This window comes from Crocodylus siamensis, chromosome 6, assembly GCF_052110815.1.
Source record: "Crocodylus siamensis isolate JL-2025a chromosome 6, ASM5211081v1, whole genome shotgun sequence".
Lineage (NCBI taxonomy): Eukaryota > Metazoa > Chordata > Crocodylia > Crocodylidae > Crocodylus > Crocodylus siamensis.
Window position 1 is genome coordinate 26,918,833 of NC_143400.1, and position 19,923 is coordinate 26,938,755.

Here is a 19,923-nt window from a genome sequence, read left to right on the forward strand (position 1 = left end):
CATGCGACATAACATCAGCATCCTAGAGGACTTCTGCAACCACATGAGCCTACGAGTGCAACCCATGAAATGTCAGGTGTTCTTCTTGAATCCAACATGTGACTCCTTTACAGTTAACACTTGCGAGTCCCGGAAGATTGCCAGTAGGGAGATCTCGATGTTGGGTCCAGGTGAGTTGACGTGATATCTGGGCTTGAATGTCAGTCCTTGGGTTGGGACCAGCAAACCAGATTTGGGTAGCAAATTCCTCGGAAGGGGCCAGACAGGTACCAACATCCAAGACCAAATGCTCCGGCCTTAGGTAGGACTCGGTGGCCAGGCTCACCTGAACACCAGATACCGCTTGGGGCAATTGGGAGGGATCTGTCCCGAACTAGGAGTGGTGCTGCCTAGTCGGCCGTGTGGTCAAGCACTCTGCTGCACCACTGACAGCAGCCTCTTCTCCTTTGTCCACACTAGTGCCCTCCACCTCTGCGCTCTGCTATCCCTGTAAAGCTGGTGATGGTGAAGTTGGTGTGTCCTCGGTCACCTCTAGGGCCAAGCACCTTGGGTGCTGCCAGACCGAGTGGCTGGTATCCGCCCGGGCACTGGGCCTGTCCTGACTGATGTGGTGCTGCCTTGTCTGCCGTACTGTCAAGTACCCTACTGCTCTGTCTGGGCAGCTGAATTTGTCCTGACCACTTACCCGCCCGCATCTGTGCTTTCTTCTGCTATCCTGCCATTTCCGATCCACCTCGCTGTCTCCCCCGCCTCACTGTGTTTCTCTCAAGCGGTTCAGTCTCGACATGGTCACCTCCCACAACTCCGCGCCAGGATGTATGCCCATATGGCAGATCGCTGGTGCGTGGCAGTTGTCACGAGAGCACCAGACCCTCCACTGGTCGCTGTAGTCATAACCGCATTGCATGGGGCTCACCGAGCCACTTAACCCAACAGCTCTAAATAACCCAAAAGAGGCACCTGCCAGGGTTCAATAAATAGCCAAATGCCTCATCCTCTAATTCAGTGGTCTCCAAACTTTTTTGATCACGCACCCCTATCAGTAAAAAAATTTTGAGCTCACAACCCCAATATATGTATATTTATATAAATATAAATATAAATAGAAGTTCTAATATTTTCTTCCCACACCCCAATGGATCGTCTTGCACACCCCCTGGGGTGCACGCACCACACTTTGGAGACCACTGCTCTAATTAGTGACGTGCATGAATGGCTGAACGAGAAATGTGTGTGTGTACAGGGTATTTATAAAGTCTGCACATCTGCTTGCGCGTGTTGTACACAAGGTGTTTATACAGTGTGTGTGTACAGGGTATTTATGAAATCCATCCATCCGCGCGTGTGTGTGTGTACAGGATGTTTATGAAGTCTGTGTGTGTGTGTGTACATCTGTGCAAATACATTGTATGTGCAGTGTGTATATACAGGGCGTTTAAAAAGTCCTTGTGCAATTTGAAACATGAATAATTTTGGAGGTCCACGTGCTAGAAACAAACTGAAAACAGCCACTGAAAGCATCCCTCATTTTTAACACAACGCAGCTCCGATCTCTCGACTCCAACGTCACCGCTGTCTTTCCTGACCACACATTGTTCAAGCCGGTTTTCCAACTCCTCCAAACCATTGTCCAGTTGCTGCTGTGTGACTTCATGAACTGCAGTTGGGATCCTGAACTTACACTAAAAAACTTAATTTGTTGGCTTCCAGCATGTGGACCTCCAAAGTTATTCACGTTTCAAGTTGCACCAGGACTTTATAAACACCCTGTACACACACACTGCACATGTCTATGCATATGTACACACACACACACAGACCTTATAAACACCTTGTACACACATGCACACAGACTTTATAAACACCCTGTACACACACCTATCCATATGTGCACACATCGTCCGGGCAGCCTTAACCCTTTGCTGGCAGCATGTCCTGGGGCTGCTGCCAGGACTGGAGCCCCCCCGCCCCTTAACCCCTTCCCCGTCACCCACCCACAATGCACCGGGGCAGCTCCCCCAGCACGCATGTGCACACACATGCATGGCCGCCCCGGCTTTGTCCCCGGATTTTAACCCTTGCAGCCCTGCGGCGGAATGCAGGGGTGAGGCGGAGGGGGTGAGTGACTGAGTGTGTGTGTGTGTGTGTGTGTGTGTGTTTTGGGGGAGGGGCACCCTTAGGTAAAGTGTGAGTGTGAGGAGTATGTGTGCTTGGAGTGTGCATGCATGTAAAAATGCACCCCAGATACGTGTGTGTGTGTGTACATGTGCCCACACTGACAGGTTGGGAGTGTGTGTGCACACAGGTATGTCCACATGTTTAGTGGGTGCATGTGTGAAATTTATCTCAGAGGCGCACTTGTGTGTGACTGTGCCCATATATATTTAAAGTGTACACATGTGCAAAATTTACTTAAGATGCATGTGTGTGTGCACGTGTGTTTGGAGTGCACATCTGAAATTTATCCCACATACATACGTGTGTGTGTACATCTGTACATGTGCCCACACTGTTGGGTTTGGAGTGTGTGTGTGTATGTAAGTATGCCCATATGTTTTGTGTGTGTGTGTGTGAAATTTATCTTAGAGGTGCACATGTGTGTGACTGTGTGCACATATGTATTTAGAGTGTATGCATGTGCAAAATTTACTCGAGATGCATGGGGGAGTGTGTGCACGTGCGTTCGGAGTGCACGTGTCTGAAATTTACCCCAGATGGATATGTGTGCACTTGTGCATGTGCATGTGTTTGGAGCATGTGTATTTAGGGGGAAAGCTACCCTTAGATAACGTGTGTGTGTGTGTACGTGCATGCAAGAGAGGAGTGAGAGCGTCTGTGTGCACGCATATGGGATGTGTGTGCACACACAATCTTGACCCCTGGTATAAGCGTGTGTTTGCAGGCTGGGGGAGATGGCACCTTAAGCACCCATTTGTGTATGTGCAAGGAAGGGAGGATTGTGTGTGTCTGTGCCAGGCATGAGCAATTATTTGGGCCCACGGGCTACTTCACACGTTGTGGTGACCTGTGGCAGGCCACGTCACACCTGCCCACCCCCTGCAACAGCTCCCCATAACTCCCTGCAGGGCTCTGCTCCGGGTGGGATGGTTTCACGGGCAGGGGTGGGCTGGGGGCTGCAGTCTGCTCCCCACACACACCGCGACGGGCACCAGTTCCGCAGGCCGGGGTGTTTGGGGGCTGTGCCCAGGCCCCGTGCTGTCACCGCAATGCGATCCCAATCCCAGAGTCTCCACTGAGACCTGCCCAGCCTGTGCAGCCACGTGCCCAGGCGGATGGGCTGGGGCCTGGATCGCAGGGCGGTAATAGCGTTAGCTCCGGGGCAGAGCCACGAGCCGTTCCCACCACACCTCTACCCGCAGAGCCAGCGCCTGTTGCAAGGACGTGCGGGGAGCGGGTCGCAGCTCTGCCCCAGGCCCTGGCCCTAAGCTGTCACCACCCTGCGATCCAGGCCCTGCCTGTCCCGCTCCCAGACACTGCTTCCTGCAGCCCCGTCCCAGCTGCCCAGCCATCCACCCAGGTAGATGGGGACAGGGAAAAACAGAGAGAGATGGAGGCAGAGATTGAGAGAGAGAGGAAAATTGAGAGGCAGACTTTGAAAGAGATTTTGGGGGAGAGAGAGATTGACAGAGAGGTTTTAGAGAGACACTGGGGAAGAAGAGATTGAAAGGGAAAGATTGAGAGAAGAAGGGGGAGTAAAAGAGAGAAATTGGGAGAGAGAAGCAGAGCGTGCTAGAGATTTGGAGAGAGCGAGATTAAACTGTAGAGGACATCCTGAGAGAGAGGGAGACATGGGCTCAGACAGAGATTGAGAGAAAGAGGGTGATGGAGAGATTAATTTCTACACAACAGGCATTTTAATGACCCATACTTCCAAAACCTCCTTTCCTTGCAAGGAACCAGGGCCAGGTAGCATAGACAATGAGGGCTGGAAGGGAGGTCACATCTAGTCCAACCCCCTGCTCAAAGCAAGACCATCCCCAACAAGAGCATCCCAGCCAAGGCTTTGTCTAGCCGGGTCTTAATATCTTCCAGAAATGGAGATTGCACCACTTGTCTGGGTAACATGTTCCTAGCGGGAGAGTTTTCCCTAATATTCAACCTATGCCCTTGCTGCAGCTTGAGCCCATTGCTTCTTGTCCTGTCATCTGCCCCCACGGAGAAGAGTCCCGCTCCATCCTTTTTACGACCCCCTGCAGGGAGGTGAAGGCTGCTATTCAATCCCCCTCAGTCTTGTCCTCTCCAGGCTAAATAAACCTGGTTCGTTCAGCCTGTCCTCACCAGTCATGTGCTCCTGCCTCCTAATTGTTTTCTTTGCTCTCCACTGGACTCTCTCCAGTTGCCTGCATCCTTTGAGGGGGTCCAGAACTGGACACGGGACTCCAGGTGTTGCCGTCCCAACGCTGAATGGAGGGGAAGAATCACTTCCTTTGCCCGACTGGCAACGCTCCTACCGATGCAGCCCAGGATGCTGTTAGCCTTCTTGGCACCACGGCCACACTGCTGGCTCCTGTTCAGTTTATTGTCCCCTGTCCCCCCCAGTCATTTTCCAGAGTTGCTGCTTAGCCAGTCGGTCCCCAGCCTGTACCAGGCATGGGATTGCTCTGTCCTAAGTGCAGGACTTTGCACCAATGGAGGCCGCAAAGCTAATCTTTTTTTTAGGATCTGACCCACTTCACATGCCCTGTGTCAGAGCAGGGCAGGACCCTTAGTGTCGAGCCTGGCTGTGGGTCTGGAGGGGTGGCTTGTGGTCCTGGCTCCCCCATCACGCAATCAATCACCATCGTCTCCTTCCCGCAGGCAACCAGGAACCCCAACGCTGCCAACAGGCCCTGCTCATGACGGGCAGCAGAGCAAGAGCACAGGTCCAGGCTGGGGTGAGGCAGAGAAGGCAGGTGCTGAGCTGGAGCCGGCACCAGCCTTAGGTCTCCTCTCCCCGGTGCTAACGCAACCTCTGGTGAAGATGGAGGAGCAGGACCCTGCAGGCCGTGAGCCCAGGGCAGGAGCTGAGGGGACAGGGAAAGCCCCTGGCATTGTCTACGCTGGTATAGGCAGAGCATCCCCAAGATGGCCAGCGCCACAACAGGTCAAGTACGAGCTGCCGGACAAGCCAGTTCAGTGTTGGCAGGTGGGTGTCTCTGTGCTGAGGCTGTGGTGTCAGACATGGCACTGGGGTCAGCCCCCCGGCCTGTGGCCTCGATGTTGCTTCTCCATCTCAGCGTGTCTGGGGATGCTCCCTTTGAGTCACAGCGGTGACAGCAGCGTCCCCAGGGGGGCTCGTGGTACCTGGATTGCAGTCTCTGCTGCTACAGCAGCAGTGCCTCCCTTCTAGGCACAGCACCTAGTAGCAGAGGGATGAATCGCTCCCTGGATGACCTGAGCGAAAGCAGACAAGCACACTGCTCTCTCTGTGGAGCTGCGTCCATGCCAGACCCCCTGCTAGAGCAGCTGTTTCAGCTGAGGACTAAGGTTTAGGTGTGGAGGCTGCAACAGGAGATGCTGATGGTGTACAGCTTGTGATTGCAGGTCCTGAAGGCCTTTGAGGATGTGGCCGTGTACTTCACGCAGGAGGAGTGGGAGCTGCTGGACGATGGAGACAAGGGGCTGTACCGGGGCCAGATGCTGAGGAATTACCAAGCCCTCGTTTCCTTGGGTAAAGCTCTGGTTCTTGTCCGCACCTCGCCCCACTCCTAGAGCTGTGTGAGATCAAAATGTCCCATGCTTCTCCCTGCTCCTTTACAGTCATATCCTTGTGGCTTTTGACTGGTGGTTTAAATCCACTTTGCTCTATTGTCATTCAGCCCTCTTGTCTATTTTGTGTTTTCCGGTTCTCCTCTGGTTGTTTCAGACACCTTCACTGGGGTCTTCCCCTTGGTCTCACCCCTGTTCTTTCCATATCCAGCAATTCCCTTGCAAGGTGATCTGCCTTTGCCATCCCAGCATGTTTGTACCACCTTTCATTCATTCATTCATCAACATCCCTGGGAGAACTGGTGCATCCTCCTCACTCTCTTCCCTATAGTATTTGGTCAAAATACATAACAGTCCCAGCATGCAGTGCACATTTTAGTGGTCTCTAAGGGTGGAAATAGATGTCACTGTACTCCCACTTTCATCTCCTAAAAAATGTTTATGGAGGCACAAAGGTGAAGCAGAAAAGACCTCCATACCCGTTGTTGCATGACAAATAAGTACAATTTCTGGCTGCAACATTGCTGGTAATAGATTGCACCGCTTGATTGCAATGAGCATCTGTTTGATTGGTAGTGGGAGAGTTTCCTGTACTCTCCAGCTGCTGTGGCCACATCTGTTTCTACCCTCAATCCCCTTTCTCCTCCTTTTTAATTTATGATAGGTAGTAACTAATGGAGGTATAGCTTGGGATCTCCATAAATCACACCAGAAGTGCCCCCCACAGCAGCTACTTCAATGCTTTTGATTTCACTGCTTGCCCCCCCTGCCCCTGATTGGCAAAGGGGAGGCAAACAGTTGGGCTGTTTGCCGCTGATAGAATGAATTGTGGTCTGGCTACTCCCCCACTCAGTATAATCTATATAATAGGATACAGAGCTCCCACCCCAGCCCAAATGTCCTCCTCCCGAAGTGTCCTCTATTAGAATATTTGGATCCTTTCTCCAGGTCCCAGTTGGGTCCTGGATGGTGGAATAACCACCCTCTCTACACTCCCCAACACAGGATATCACGGTCCTGCACCAGACTTAATCTGCCGCATCCAGCGAGCGGAGGTGGAGCTCTGGGTCGGTGATGATGAGGAGTCTGAAGAAAGGTCGTTGTCTGAGGACTCGTCCCCAGGTGAGTCGTGAACGTCCTTGCCCCCCCCCCCCTTCCACCTCCAGCTCAGCTCAGAAGCTCTCAATACCCGGGGGTGGGGAGCTGGAAACCTGAACCCTTGTCTTCTGGCATCACACAGCTTAGTCATACCTACATTTTCCAGACAGGTGTGCGCACCCGCTCCTTGCATTTCAGCGATGCAGGGACAAGCAACTGATCCCTTCTTCTTCTCCAAATTAGGGCTGTTGAGGTAGGAAATCTGCCTTCAGCCGTTCAGATCCTGCTGTCAGGAGGCATTTTGGCAAGGGTTTCTGACATGGAAGGGAGGGGCTGGCCACAGGGAAGGGATACAATTGTAGGAACAAAGCCTAGCCTGCTATCTCGATTTCAGGCACAAATCTGACATCTGTGGGGTACCATGAGATTAAATATCCATCTTCCTCCAGCAATGCAAGAGTTCATAGCCCTGGCCAAGGTGGCCCTACGTCTCTTATGCCCTCTGGTAGGGCATCATCTTATTTCAGTTGCCCCATGGCACCTATCAAAGTTGGCAGAAGCCCTATGGGGGCTATTAAGGGCTGGGCTAGAGAGGCTGGAGCTCTGCTGCCCGCTGCTACCAGTCCTTTTGCTTAGTTGGAATTAGGACTCTGCTCTTCCCTTTTGGAAGAGTCTGGGGAATAAAGGCAGTTTTCAATCAATACCTCTGCCTATATGAAATGCCTACTGGGTGCAGTTGGGATTTATATGATTTCAAGCTTGGGGAGGAAGGGGTGCAAACACCTCCTTGTTTCCACCAAAATTGCTTACCTTGAGCTGCATAACTGGGGCACAAGTGATACAAACTGAGCCCCGAGACCCAGAGTCCATGTGGAATTAGACCCCTTGTTTTGACAGAGTAACTGAGGCCCTGAAATACTCTGGAGCACATCCTAGCACCTTTCTCTTTGTTAGCTGGACAGGGACTAATTTTGGGGCTCCCATCTCCACCCAGCAGATGCTGAGACACTGAGCAAAGCTGAGCAGCAGCCTCCTGAGGAAGGGCCTGCCAACCTCAAGCTTTTTCAGGCTGGAAACAGGCTCCCCACCCAACAGAGACGGAGAACAATGAAGACCCAAAGATGCAGGGAAGGATTTGAAGGGCAGAGAGACCTGGAGAGGCAGACGGGCATGGTTCTCAAGGAGGAAGGGCTGAATATACGTGGAAAGCCTGGTGAGAGCTTTGGGGACAAACAGGAACTTGGGGCCCACCGGGGACCCCGCTGGATGGAGAGTGCCCACGCCGATGCTGAGTGTGGGAACAGCTTCGACAATACCGACCCTCTCCCTGAGCACCGGATAATGTATTCAGGGGAGCACCCTCATCTCTGCCCAGAGTGTGGGAAGTGCTTTGTCTCCCTGAGCAACCTCCGAGCGCACCAAGGTATGCACACGGGGGATCAGCTGTACGGCTGCACCGAATGCAAGAAGAGCTTCACCAGGTGGGATCACCTCCAAAGCCACATGTGTGTGCCGCCGGGGGAGAAGCCATTCTCCTCCAGCCAGCGCGGGAAGAGCTTCCCCGAGAGCCCCGTGCTCACCAGTCACCTCCGCATGCACACAAGGGAGAAACCATTTTCGTGCACGCAGTGTGGGAAAAGCTTCATGCAGAAATCCCATCTTGCCAATCACCTGCGTGTGCACACGGGCAAGAAGCCGTTCTGCTGCAGCCAGTGCGGGAAGAGCTTCACAAAGAGCTCCTATCTCATGTATCACCTGCGTGTGCACACAGGGGAGAAACCCTTCTCCTGCAGTGAGTGTGGGAAGAGCTTCAGGCAGAGCTCCCATCTCACCTGTCACCTGCGCGTGCACACAGGAGAGAAACCCTTCTCTTGCACCCAGTGTGAGAAGAGCTTCAACAGCAGCTCAACACTTGCACAGCACCGGCGCAGGCACACGGGTGAGAAGCCCTTTTCCTGCACCCACTGCGGGAAGGGCTTCGTTGAGAGAGCCAAACTCATCAGTCACCTGCGTGTGCACACAGGAGAGAAACCCTTCTGCAGGCAGTGTGGGAAAGTCTTCACTGAAAGGTCAACACTCACTTGTCACCTGCGCGTGCACACGGGGGAGAAACCTTTCTCCTGCAGCCAGTGCGGGAAGAGCTTCACCAGGAGGTCAGCACTCACGTATCACCTTCACATGCACACAGGGGAGAAACCTTTCTCCTGTAGCCAGTGTGGGAAGAGCTTCAGGCAGAGCTCCAAACTCACCAACCATCTGCGCGTGCACATGGAAAAGCCATTCTCTTGCACCCAGTGTGGGAAGAACTTCAGTGACAGCTTGATGCTCATGTGTCACCTGCGCGTGCACACAGGAGAGAAACCCTTTCCTTGCACCCAGTGTGGGAAGAGCTTCACCAAGAGCTCGACACTGACTCAGCACCAGCGCATGCACCTGGGAGAGAAGCCCTTCTCCTGCAGCCAGTGTAGGAAGAGCTTCACCAAGAGGTCAACGCTCACACATCACTTGCGCCTACACACCGGCGAGAAGCCATTCTGCTGCAGCCAGTGCGGGAAGAGCTTCACACAGAATTCAACACTCACCACGCACCTGCGCGTGCACACCGGTGAGAAGCCGTTCTCCTGCAGCCAGTGTGGGAGGACCTTCACCAAGAGCTCCACGCTCACGCAGCACAGGCGCATGCACACAGGGGAGAAGCCCTTCTCCTGCAGCCAGTGCGGGAAGAGCTTCGCCCACAGCTCCTATCTCACCTACCACCTGCGCGTGCACACGGGTGAGAAGCCATTCTCTTGCACCCAGTGTGAAAAGAACTTCACCAAGAGGTCGACACTCACACGTCACCTGCGCGTGCACACGGGTGAATAGCCATTCTGCTGCCCACAGTGTTTGAAGACCTGCGCAAGAGGTCAAAGCACTGCATGCAAGGGAAAAGCTAGGTTTTTTGCCCAGTGTGAGAAGAGCTTCAGTAAGTGACACATCCATGTTCACCAAGCACAAGCAAATACACATGGAGGAAAGGCTGTTCTGCTGTACCTAGCGTGAGAAGAGCTGCACGCCCCACTCCATTCTCATCCGTCACCTGCACATGGAGAAGCGATTCTCCTGAGCCCACTGTGGGAAGGGCTTTGTCGACAGGTCAACGCATGTATATGGAGAAGAAGCTGTTCTCCTGCATGCAGTGGAAGAATAGCATCACCCACAGTTCATCGCTCACCCAGCACTAGCACGTGTGCATGGGGGCAAAAGCCATTCACCTGTACCCAATTGAGATGAGCTTCACCCAGAGATCCTCATTGTGATGATAGCTCAGGCAGAGAAGACAACAGATAAGAGCTAAGCGATGGAGCTAGGTAGCAGAGAGGATAAAAGCCAGGGGAACATGAAACCAAAGTTGCCCTGAAAAAAGAGGTCCTTTCTTGAATCATCCAGTCCCAGCTACTACCAGTGGTAGCAAGGTGATCCCTCCCTTTTCCTTCCTGGGGCGTCTGGGACATAATCATTGTCATCTGTTTCTTATCATCTTTGATTATCTTTAGTTCTTCGTCAACCAGGCAGCTCCCCCGCTCACACAAATGAACCAATTTGGATGAGATGCTCAGTAGGGGGAATATCTGTATTTGGTTTTCTACTGCTTGTCTTAGGGAACTCCCGAGCCTCCTGCCTGCTTCACTGTTTAGCTTGTTACATGCCAGGACAGGCCTGGCTATCAAGGAAGGTATTTAGAGGGGAGGGGAAGCAGGCCAGCCAGGAATTAACTGCTTCTCGCCATCATAAGGAAACTGAGCCTCTGGCTCCCATGATGGGAACACCACCACGGTGACCCTTTTTTTGTTTTTTTTTTTGTTTTTTTGTTTTTTTGTTTTTTGCACCGGTCCTGGAGGCACTGCAATACCAGGTCAATGCATGGAGTGGATGGAGCACGCTCCGGATCCACCACCCAATACCAAAAAGAATCTGCTCAATATAAACCTCCTATAGAGAACATATCAGCGGACCAAAAGCCCCCCCGCTTTCATAGTCCTGCCCCAAAATGGATGTGACTGCAGCAGGGCTCTTGTTCCCTGCCCCCAGGCTTCCCCCGGTCTCCTCCATGTTGCTGCAAGCCAGCCCCTGCTGTAGGTGCTGCCCAGGAGGAGTCCCAGGACTCCTGGGCCTGTGCGACCGTGTCCTGTGTCACAACGTCACCTGCTGTCTCTGGCCCCACCATGAGCCCCAGCTGGGTCTGTTCCTTCACAAGGCCAAGAGCGCTACCCAAGGAACTGGAGCGATACAGGCCGCATCCCTACAAGAGCTGCCATGTGCTGGTCAGCTGGAATAGTGTAAACACAGCCCTGGAGTCGGGGCAGCCAGGCTTGCAAAGTTTGGGTCAACAGGGGACGCCGGCTCAGAGGCCATGTCCCTTTGGGGTCCAGCCTGACCCTGTCCTCTAGGTCCCTTTCCTAAGCCAGTTCCTGATACTGGCTGCTCTGGATCTCCACCCTTGGTGCATCTGTTCATGCAGACACCCCCGCAACTTCTGGGGCTCATGCTGTTTCTTCAAGGGATCCTTCCAGAGGGGGACATCCCTAGCCGCGTTCCTGACACCCTTTTCTCTGCTACAGGGACTGCCCCATCTGCTAATGCACCTTCCAGCCTCCCTTTGCCAGGTTAAGGAAGTTACCCTGTTCCCTTGCAGAGACTAGCCAGCACACGCACACAGGGCCTCCCTGACCTTCGCTCCTGTGGCACTGAACAGGGGGCTCAGGGCAGGTGCTGCTCTTACCCCAAGGCTGAGCACGTTAGAGGGGAGGCAGAGTCTGTCACCTGGTTTGGAGTTCATGCCTACATTTCTTAACCTTTATTTGCTTTCTCCTGACCGCATCAAGTAGGTCCTGCTTGCTGGCTCGGCTCCAGGAAAGCTTTCGATCCAGGCCAGGGCACGGCCCTGTCTTCTCTCACCTGGAATCTGCCCCCAGCCACCTTTTGTCAAGCAGGGATGCAACAACGGCAGGACTCCCCTGACTTGCTCCCACCTGCCCCTCATGTTAAAGAAGCAGATGCTTGTGAGGAAGAAGGGACCTGGGACCGAGGGGTCTCAAGGGATATCAGAAATGGCTAGATCATCTGGGATTTTAAGGTGATGCTGATTCCTCCAGCGAGGCTTTGGGAAAGGGAGAGAACAAATCAGCAGCACCAGCTAGAAAGCCTGAAGCAGATTCCTGTTAGCGTGCATCAGAAGTAACTAAAGCTGACTTCCCACTCTAAAATCTTATAATTTTGCACCAAACTAATCTCTTGTCTGCTTTTTAACAAACCTTGTGTCATAAGGACACAGACTAGCATTGTCCCCCTGGTTTGCCTGTGGTAGGTTAGTGTGTTTTTGGTGTCTTCATACCAGGTAATTGTAATTGTATGACAGGATTGACTGTGTAGCTTTAGGGTTAGGTTAGGCAGGGACTTGTCCGGGGTGGTGTAGATGGGAATAACTATGTCCCAAGCAGGCGGTAGGACTCGATGAGCTATGGCGGTCCCTTCCAGCTCTACTTGCCTCTTCTGTTTCCATGATCTGTTAACATGTATGGTGTAGTTACATGGGTGTTGGTTGTAGCCGTGTTGGTCTAAGGACATAGGCAGACAAGGCTCTTTGGGTAAAGCTGGTATCTTTTATTATCTTTTATTTATTTTTCAAAGAAGATTTTTTCCAACTATTTGAGTTGGTCTAATAAAAAATAAAAGCCATCAGATTTACCCAAAGAAACTTGTCTGCCTATGGTGTGGTTGTGATTTTATCTATATAAGAAAGGCTCTGTGTGTCCTGGGGTCTTCCCACTGCACCTGTGGTTGGGGACAGTGCAGGGGAACTTTTCCTCTCAGTTAACCTCACTACTGCATGGACAAAATGTTGGGAAAAGGAGTGAGAAAAGCCGTGCTGCAGTTGGGGTCAGCAGGGCGCACCCTGGCTAACGTAGCCCACCGTGACTCTTGCACCAGTGCCTCCACTGTCCTTTGCTCCCCACAACCATCAAACCATTGCAGCCACCATCATCGCCTAAACACCCCAACGTAGGTTGGGGGGGCACTGGTAAGGGTCTGAGATGGGGGCAAGGGGCTTCTGGAGGACTTGCAGGGATTAAGGCTTCCCTCTGGCAGCATCTGCAGACCTTCCAGGCTGCTTATCTGTTTTGGGCCCTCTAGACTTTTGCTGCCCTCTTCAATCCCTGGGGAAAGTGTCCTGTGTGTTTTTTGGCTCTTCCCCTGGGTCAAGTCAGGAGTGTTTTGTGGAAAAAATGATCTCAGTCTCATTTGCACACTCCAACGTGTCTGCATCAGGAGGGGAATCCCGGAGGGCTCCAGTCCTAAAGTCCAGGAGCCAGGATACCGTAGGAAGGGGGATGGCCAAGGGCACGTTATTGATATACTGCTTGCTCTGCCCAAGACCACAAGTGCGCAGGCATGCCTAATCTTCCTTCTGTCGACTGGGGGCTTTTATTTGCTTAATTGCTTATCATTTTGAAATTGGATTTCCTGAGTTTCCCCAAAAAGCTTTTCTGTTTTAAAGCCTGAATTGGACAACTTACGTATAGATATTTATTGTTTCTTTGTTTGTTAACCCCCCCCCCCACCTCTTTAGTGAATAAAAACATAACTGTTTCCAGAAAAAAAGCAACCCCACAAAATACTTTGTTGAAAACTACATTGAATAAAAATGTTCATGAAAATGAGTAACCTGGTTTTGGGGGGGGTTTTGTGGCTAAAAAATAACCTGCACGTGACTTGAAGGACTATGTCGGATGAAATGGTTTCTTTTGCTTTGAACCAAAACATTCAAAGGAAGAAAAATCTGAGCATCTTGGTTCGTCAGCTCGGAGACCGGAGCGATCCCAGTGATCTGGGATCCCCCAGATCTGAGCATCTTGGTTGTTGAGCTCCAGGGGAAAGCGTTCGCCTGTGCGCGGGAGGGAAGGGATGGCCGTGATAGGGGGCAAAGAGCGAGGCTTGGGCCAGGCCAGATGTAGGAATTGCTGCCGTGAAATTTTTTGCCCTTAACTGTCCTGATCATCGCTGCTTCTCCCGCTTTCTGCCATGGGCACATCCAAACCCCTCCGCGGGAGCACGTGGCAAACCCAGATCTGCCACACGCACAGCACACGCACACGCGCGGTACCGCGGGGTCCCCCCCGCCCTGAACACACGCACCAAGCACATGTGGCCTGGGTAAACGATGGTACACGCGCACGCTCTGAACGCACACGTGCATTGGGGGACATTTCACTCTTGCGCGCGCACGCGCGTGGGCACACACACTACAACTCGTGTGCACAGGCACATGTGCCCGGGAAAACTGCACATGGATGTGCGCGAGCACACACATGTACACACATGATCTAAGGGTAGAGCCCCCCCAAAACACAAACGCCGATCAGATAAACGTCACGTGCAAACACACTCAAAGCAGCCGTGCGCACGGATACCCCCGGCCCGGCGCGGCGCGGGTTAACCGAGACAAAGGCGGGCGCCGCGTTTGCTGCGCTGCGGGGCAGAAGCCGCGGTGCATTGTGGGCCGGGGGCGGGGCGGCGGAGCTGCCGGGCCGCAGGTGAGGGGGCCGGGGTGGGGGCTACGGCTGTCCCGGCGCCGCCGCTGCAGCCAGCAAGGGGTTAACGGCGCCGGGACACGCGCACGGGCACGGGCACGGGGGGGTCCTCCGTGTGCATCGGTGTGCCGGCCCGGGCCGGGTGTGCCCTCACGTGCACGGCTCTGTGTGTGTGTGCGTGTGCGTGCTTGTGCCCGTCTTCATGCACACGTGTGCGCATGTGTGTGCTTGCGTGCCCGTGTGCCTGCATGCGTGTGCATGTGTGCCTGCTTCTGTGTGTGTACATACGTGTGTGTGTATACATATAGGTGTTTGTATGCATGTGTGCACATTTGTGCTTGTGTGCCTGCTTCTGCGTGCGCGCGCGTGTGTAGGACCATCCATGCAGGGGAGCAGAGCGAGCAGCACGTAATTATAAATATATATTGATTTAGCGATTATATACATCAATATACATATATATTACATGCGCGTGTGTTTGTGTGTGTATAAAATTTTACACGCACGGAACTGGGCATAATTATATATTGACGTATATATAATCTATAAATGAATAGATAGATTAATGCCCCTGCTGGGACCGCCTCCTCCCCCCACTGACCCCAGGTGGCGAGGTCTCGTCTCTGCTGGGGCCAGACCGCTGGCGTTTTTGGGGTCGGGGGGAATCCTGGCGAGGCAGGGGGCCCAGCTTCTGCCTGCAGTCTGTGGGGCATGCATGACCCGCTGCGTGTTACCCATCTTCCACAGCACCAGGCTGCTCCGTGCCATGGCCACGGCCCCCTGCTTCACCTGCGCGGGGGCGGGGGCGATGTCCGTCCTGCGTCAGGGCCGAGGGCGTCTTCCGTAGAGAGGAGTCAGTGGGTCTGCCCGGGCCGGGTTGGGCAGGGCTAATGCTGCCCCGGGCAGGGCTGGAGCAGAGGTCCTGCAGCTCCGTGTCTAGGCTGGGACCTGGGTGGGACCCGTGCAGGGTGTGGGAACGCCCCGAACTCCCAGAGAAAGGTGGGGAGGGGGCTTTGTGCTGAGTCCCGTTGGAGGCGGGCTGCTCTGGGCTGTGGGATATGTCCAGGGGGATCTGTGTCCTGGAGGGGGGACCCAGGAGGTGCGGCCACGCCACGGTGGGGTCATGGGTAGGGGTGGTGGAAGAGCTCTGGTGCCACGTGCAGGACACTGCCAGGAGGGGCTGCTGGGGACACTGGAGGGTGGAGCTGTGTCCCCTAAGGATGCTCTGGGGGGGAGCAAGGGACTGTGGGGACACTTGAAAGAACACGTGGGGGGGACCTGGGCCACGTGCGCAGGCTCCACCTGTGTCTGGGGGTGCTGGGGGGCTGGGAAGAGCCGCCCAGGCAGAGCACCATGGGGGTGCCTGCAGGACTGGGTGAGGCTGGAGAGGAGTAATTTTGGAGACAGCCCAGTCCCCGCAGCCTGTGTCAGGGCAAGAGGGTAAACAAGGACCATGACACGACAGTGCTGCTCAGTGGGTGAAAGCCGGCAGGGGTCAGAGCTGGCAGACCTTGGGTTGTGGTCCTGGGTCTCCCAGGACATGGTAACGTCTGCGTTCGTTTCCCGCAGACGGCCCCGGAGACCGGATGCTGTCACAAGGCACCGTGCACGGGTCGAGGGAGAGCAAAACCCCACGTGCCAGCCAGGGGTGAGGACTCTTGGTGGAGGAAATGGCTGCTGAGCTGGAGCCCGTGGCAGCTGTGGACCTTCCCTTGGCAGCCCTGGTGCAGCCCGAGGTAAAGATGGAGGAGCAGGACCCAGGAGAACTCAAAGCTGGAGCTGAGGGGGCAGAAACTGGTGGGGCATCCCTGAGATGGTCGGCACTAGAGAAAATAAAACAGTACCTGCAGGAGGAGCCAGCCCAGTGCCAGGAGATTAAGGGCCAGGAGGTGAAGCAGGCCATGCAGCCCCCTTCTGAAGTCAAGCTGCCCTTGGCAACCCCACGGCTGGCCCCAAAGCATGACCTCCCCACCCCAGAGACTTGGCGCCGGCGCTTCCGAGGCCTCCGCTACCAGGAGGCCAAGGCACCGCGGGACGTTTGCAGCCACCTGTGGGATCTCTGCCAGCGCTGGCTGGAGCCCCAGCGCCGCAGCAAGGAGCAGATCCTGGAGCTGGTGGTGCTGGAGCAGTTCCTGGCCATCCTGCCCCAGGAGATGCAGAGCTGGGAGTGGGGGTGCGGTGTGGAGACCTGTGCCGAGGCCGTGACTCTGGCCGAGGGGTTTCAGCTTGGGCAGGCGGATGATAAGAAATTTCAGGTGAGAGCATTTCACCCAGATCATCATGGATCTTGGTTTTCCCAGATAAAAAAAATTGCAAATTCTCTGCTAAAAAGTCCCCAATTCTCTAATAACACCCCCTCCAATCTGTGATTAAAATTAAAGGCCCCCGACTGCCCTCCCCCCCAGACCCTGCTATTGCCCCTCACTCCTCACCCACAGCCCCCTGGCCCTGCTTGTGCATCACTTCCCCACCTCCACAGCCTTGCTGGTGCCCCTGTCCCCCCAGCCCTGCCAGAAGGGGTCCCCAGTGGCCAGGGCTACGGACCCGGGTCCACAGCCCGCTGCCCCCACTCCTCCCTGCTGCCTACTGCAGACTTGGGCGGGGTGGCTCATTGCAAAATCCGCAGGTTTTCTGGTAAAATGAGAAATCTGCATTTGCCTCTGGTAAAAGGTAAAATCCGTGGTTTACTCCATTTTCCCGTGGGAAACGGAAAACCGGGATCCCAGCCGATCAATTCTACCGTCCCCATCTCCACGTGTTTTGGGGATGTTCCCTGCTACCCCCGTCTCTCCAGTTTCCAATTCCACAATGACGCATTTACCTTGTCCCTAGGTCACAGTGAATGTGAAGATTGAGGAAGGGTCCTCAGAGACGATGCAGCCCGCTGGGGTATTGCAGGAACCTGTTGATTCTTGGCTGGAGCAGCCAAAGGCCCATCCGGTGGAGCAACCCCCGGGGGTACTGCAGGAACCTGTTGATTCTTGGCTGGAGCAGCCAAAGGCCCATCCAGTGGAGCAGCGCACGGGGGCATTGCAAGAACCTGTTGATGCCTGGCTGGAGCAGCCAAAGGCTCATTCTGTGGACATGTCTCTGGAAGAGGCAGGGCAGAGGGAAGTCCCAGGGCCTCAGGACAAGCCTTGTGTCCCCAGAGAAGATCCCCTGCCCCACCAGGAGTCCGGTAAGTTACCGGATGCCATTGTCAGACTCGGGTCCTGCAGTCTCTTGCTGCTTTGTGAGAAGCGAACATTACCCTTTGAGCCTGACCAGAGCCAGACGTCCCTTGAATCGGCCATGGAAACTGAGACCAGCCAGGCATCTGTGCCACTTGCAGAAAGTGCAGACTCGTCTCTCTCGGCCAACACCCGGGGACCCAACTGGGACAGAGATGAGCTGAAAGACCTCTTGGAGATATGGGGACAAGAAAGAATCCAGCGCCTGCTGGAGAAGGGCCACCGCAACAAAAACACCTTCCTGTACATCGCCGAGCAGATGCGGCGGCGTGGCCACAGCAGGGACTTTAAGCAGTGCCGCTGCAAGCTCAAGTCACTGAAGTATGAGTTTTTCCGGGCCAGAGATGCCAACAACAGGGCTGGAGCAAGAAAACGAACGTGTATATTTTATGATGAGCTGTCACGAATCCTGTCGAAGGAGAAGGGGTACCAGGCAACCAAAACGTTTGGCACTATGGGGGAGCAGGAGGTACTGGAGGTCTTGGACCACCGTGAGGATGAGAACAGCATGGGGAGTGGGACACCGGAAGAATCGCTTGATGACAGCTTCATGCCCGGGGACCACGGCCAAGGAGCCCACAATGTGGAGATGGTGATGATTGAGAGCACACCCTCACCACCGGTCCCGGCAGACTCTTTGCAAGCTGTCCAGGCTGAACCGGTGGTCCGCACAGAGGACACGTTGCGCACTCCGACCCCGACTCCGCGGCAGCATGCCTCTCTGCATGCAGATGAGGCGGAGGGCTCGGAGGACACAGAAGACAGTAGTGACATGGAGGAATACAGCCACATGACCACTGTATCACGGGCACCCACCACCACACAGACCCCGAGCCGTGCCCCTGACAACCCAGGCCCTGGGAATGGTAGGTGTCTCCAAATCTCCATGGGGCTGTGGCTATGGGACGGGGAGGGGCGGTTGGAGCAGGAGGAGTGTTAACACAACCACTTCTTTCTCCCTCCTCTGCAGCTGCTGCATGTGACACTTCCCTGTCAGCAGGCACCACATCTGTACATGGGAGGACACCTGAGCGCGGGTCTCATGCCGAACCACGGCCGCCTGCCCGATCAGGAGCCGAGCGGATGAGAGATCATCGTAAAAGGCTGCGGCAGTCTAAAGAAGAGATGCTGCAGTCTCTAGTAGCCACTGCTAAATCCAGGGCCCGGGCAGAGGACGCCTGGCGTGAGGAAGTCAGGGAACAGCACAAGCGAGGTTTAGAAATGTGGCAAAGGCAGGAGGCTACCGTGGAAACACTGGTGGCTGCCTTTGGCAGGACAACGGATGTGGCCAGCCAGTGCTTGGACCTGGTTGCCAAGTCGGCTGCAGCTCTGGAAGCAGTCGAGGAAAGCTTGGGCCTCGGTTCCCTTGCTCCTGACCCTCAACCAGCTGCGTGTGCCGGCCGGCAGCCGTCGCTCCGGACTCGCAGGCCCTTCCTGCGGCTCCGGAGCAGGCCTGAGCGGGGGAAAGGGGGCCAAGGGCAGGGGAAGGATGGCACCCTTCACTGCAAGCAGCACGATGCTGAGGAGGGAGCTTCTAGCTCAGCACCCACCTAGGAGTTTCTGTTTTTCATTTCTGGGGATGTGGGGACTTGAACTGTACCGGCCACTGCTGGCCCCTCTTCTCTCATTACACAAAAAAATTAATTAGCCCAATAAAGTTGAAAAGCATTTCAGTTGACAAAGTATCTGTGCTGTGTATTACCCTTTGCACTGGGGGGGAGCTGAGAGGACCAGTACCTGAGACCCCCCCGTATGGCACCATGCCCTCCCCCAAAAGCCCTGACACGACTTCTTGCAGCCCCACCAGGCCTCCCCCACATCACAGCATGCCCCCCAAAAGCGGGCAGCCCCTGAGTGCCCGACCCCAGGAATCCCACGTGCAGCCACAGCAACCTCCTAGATGCATTTTCTTTTCTGCCCTCCCAGACCACAGTGACGGGTTCGTGGAAGAAGGGGAAAAGACGTGGCACCGAGGGCAGCTGTCGCATGAAGGCCCCTTGTCCCGGGGGTGGCACAGGCGGCAGTTGGCTCCGCTGGCGCGGTGGTGCTGGGGGCATCGCGTCCCCTCACAGCGGGACTAGGATCCGATGGTCTTCAGGGGGCAGAGCTTGGCCTGGGCCCGCCCCTGGGCTTCCCCGGCGCCTCCAGGGTTAACGCCCGCGCCCCTTAGCCCCGCCCTGCCGCCGGCAGCCGCTCACCGGGAGAGGGGCAGGCACCCCGCGGGTCCGCCCCCGTCCCATAATGCAGCGGGGCGTGCCCCGCCCCCGCGTGTGCGCCTGCGCACTCGCCGCTTCTGGAGCCCGCGGAGCAGGTGG

General features: G+C 55.0%; 2 protein-coding genes and 1 pseudogene across 2 annotated transcripts in view; 2 read left to right on the plus strand and 1 right to left on the minus strand.

Moving 5' to 3' along the window:
• The first annotated feature begins 2,019 nt into the window (after positions 1-2,019).
• On the plus strand, positions 2,020-13,449 carry LOC149861916 (uncharacterized). The gene is made up of 5 exons (XM_090054617.1): positions 2,020-2,104; positions 4,819-5,146; positions 5,545-5,671; positions 6,715-6,831; positions 7,802-13,449. Exons 1-5 carry the CDS (start codon positions 2,097-2,099, stop codon positions 9,670-9,672), a joined length of 2,451 nt encoding a protein of 816 aa, XP_089910743.1. The 5' UTR covers positions 2,020-2,096; the 3' UTR covers positions 9,673-13,449.
• On the minus strand, positions 10,666-10,789 carry LOC149861917 (U2 spliceosomal RNA; annotated as a pseudogene).
• An 803-nt stretch (positions 13,450-14,252) lies between the features above and the next one.
• The window catches only part of LOC149861918 (uncharacterized), a 65,648-nt gene continuing 59,977 nt past the window's right edge, over positions 14,253-19,923 (plus strand). Inside the window, exons 1-5 of the mRNA XM_090053845.1 lie at positions 14,253-14,381; positions 15,948-16,633; positions 17,211-18,474; positions 18,579-19,160; positions 19,757-19,919. Of these exons, the coding sequence (XP_089909971.1) occupies positions 16,049-16,633; positions 17,211-18,474; positions 18,579-19,160; positions 19,757-19,919 (2,594 nt within the window). The 5' untranslated portion in view covers positions 14,253-14,381; positions 15,948-16,048. The remainder of the gene's footprint in view (positions 14,382-15,947; positions 16,634-17,210; positions 18,475-18,578; positions 19,161-19,756; positions 19,920-19,923) is intronic.

Coding starts and splice junctions, on each gene's coding strand:
- LOC149861916 (XM_090054617.1), top strand. Junction 5,147..5,544: donor AGCCAGTTCAGTGTTGGCAG/GTGGGTGTCTCT, acceptor TTGTGATTGCAG/GTCCTGAAGGCCTTTGAGGA. Junction 5,672..6,714: donor CCAAGCCCTCGTTTCCTTGG/GTAAAGCTCTGG, acceptor TCCCCAACACAG/GATATCACGGTCCTGCACCA.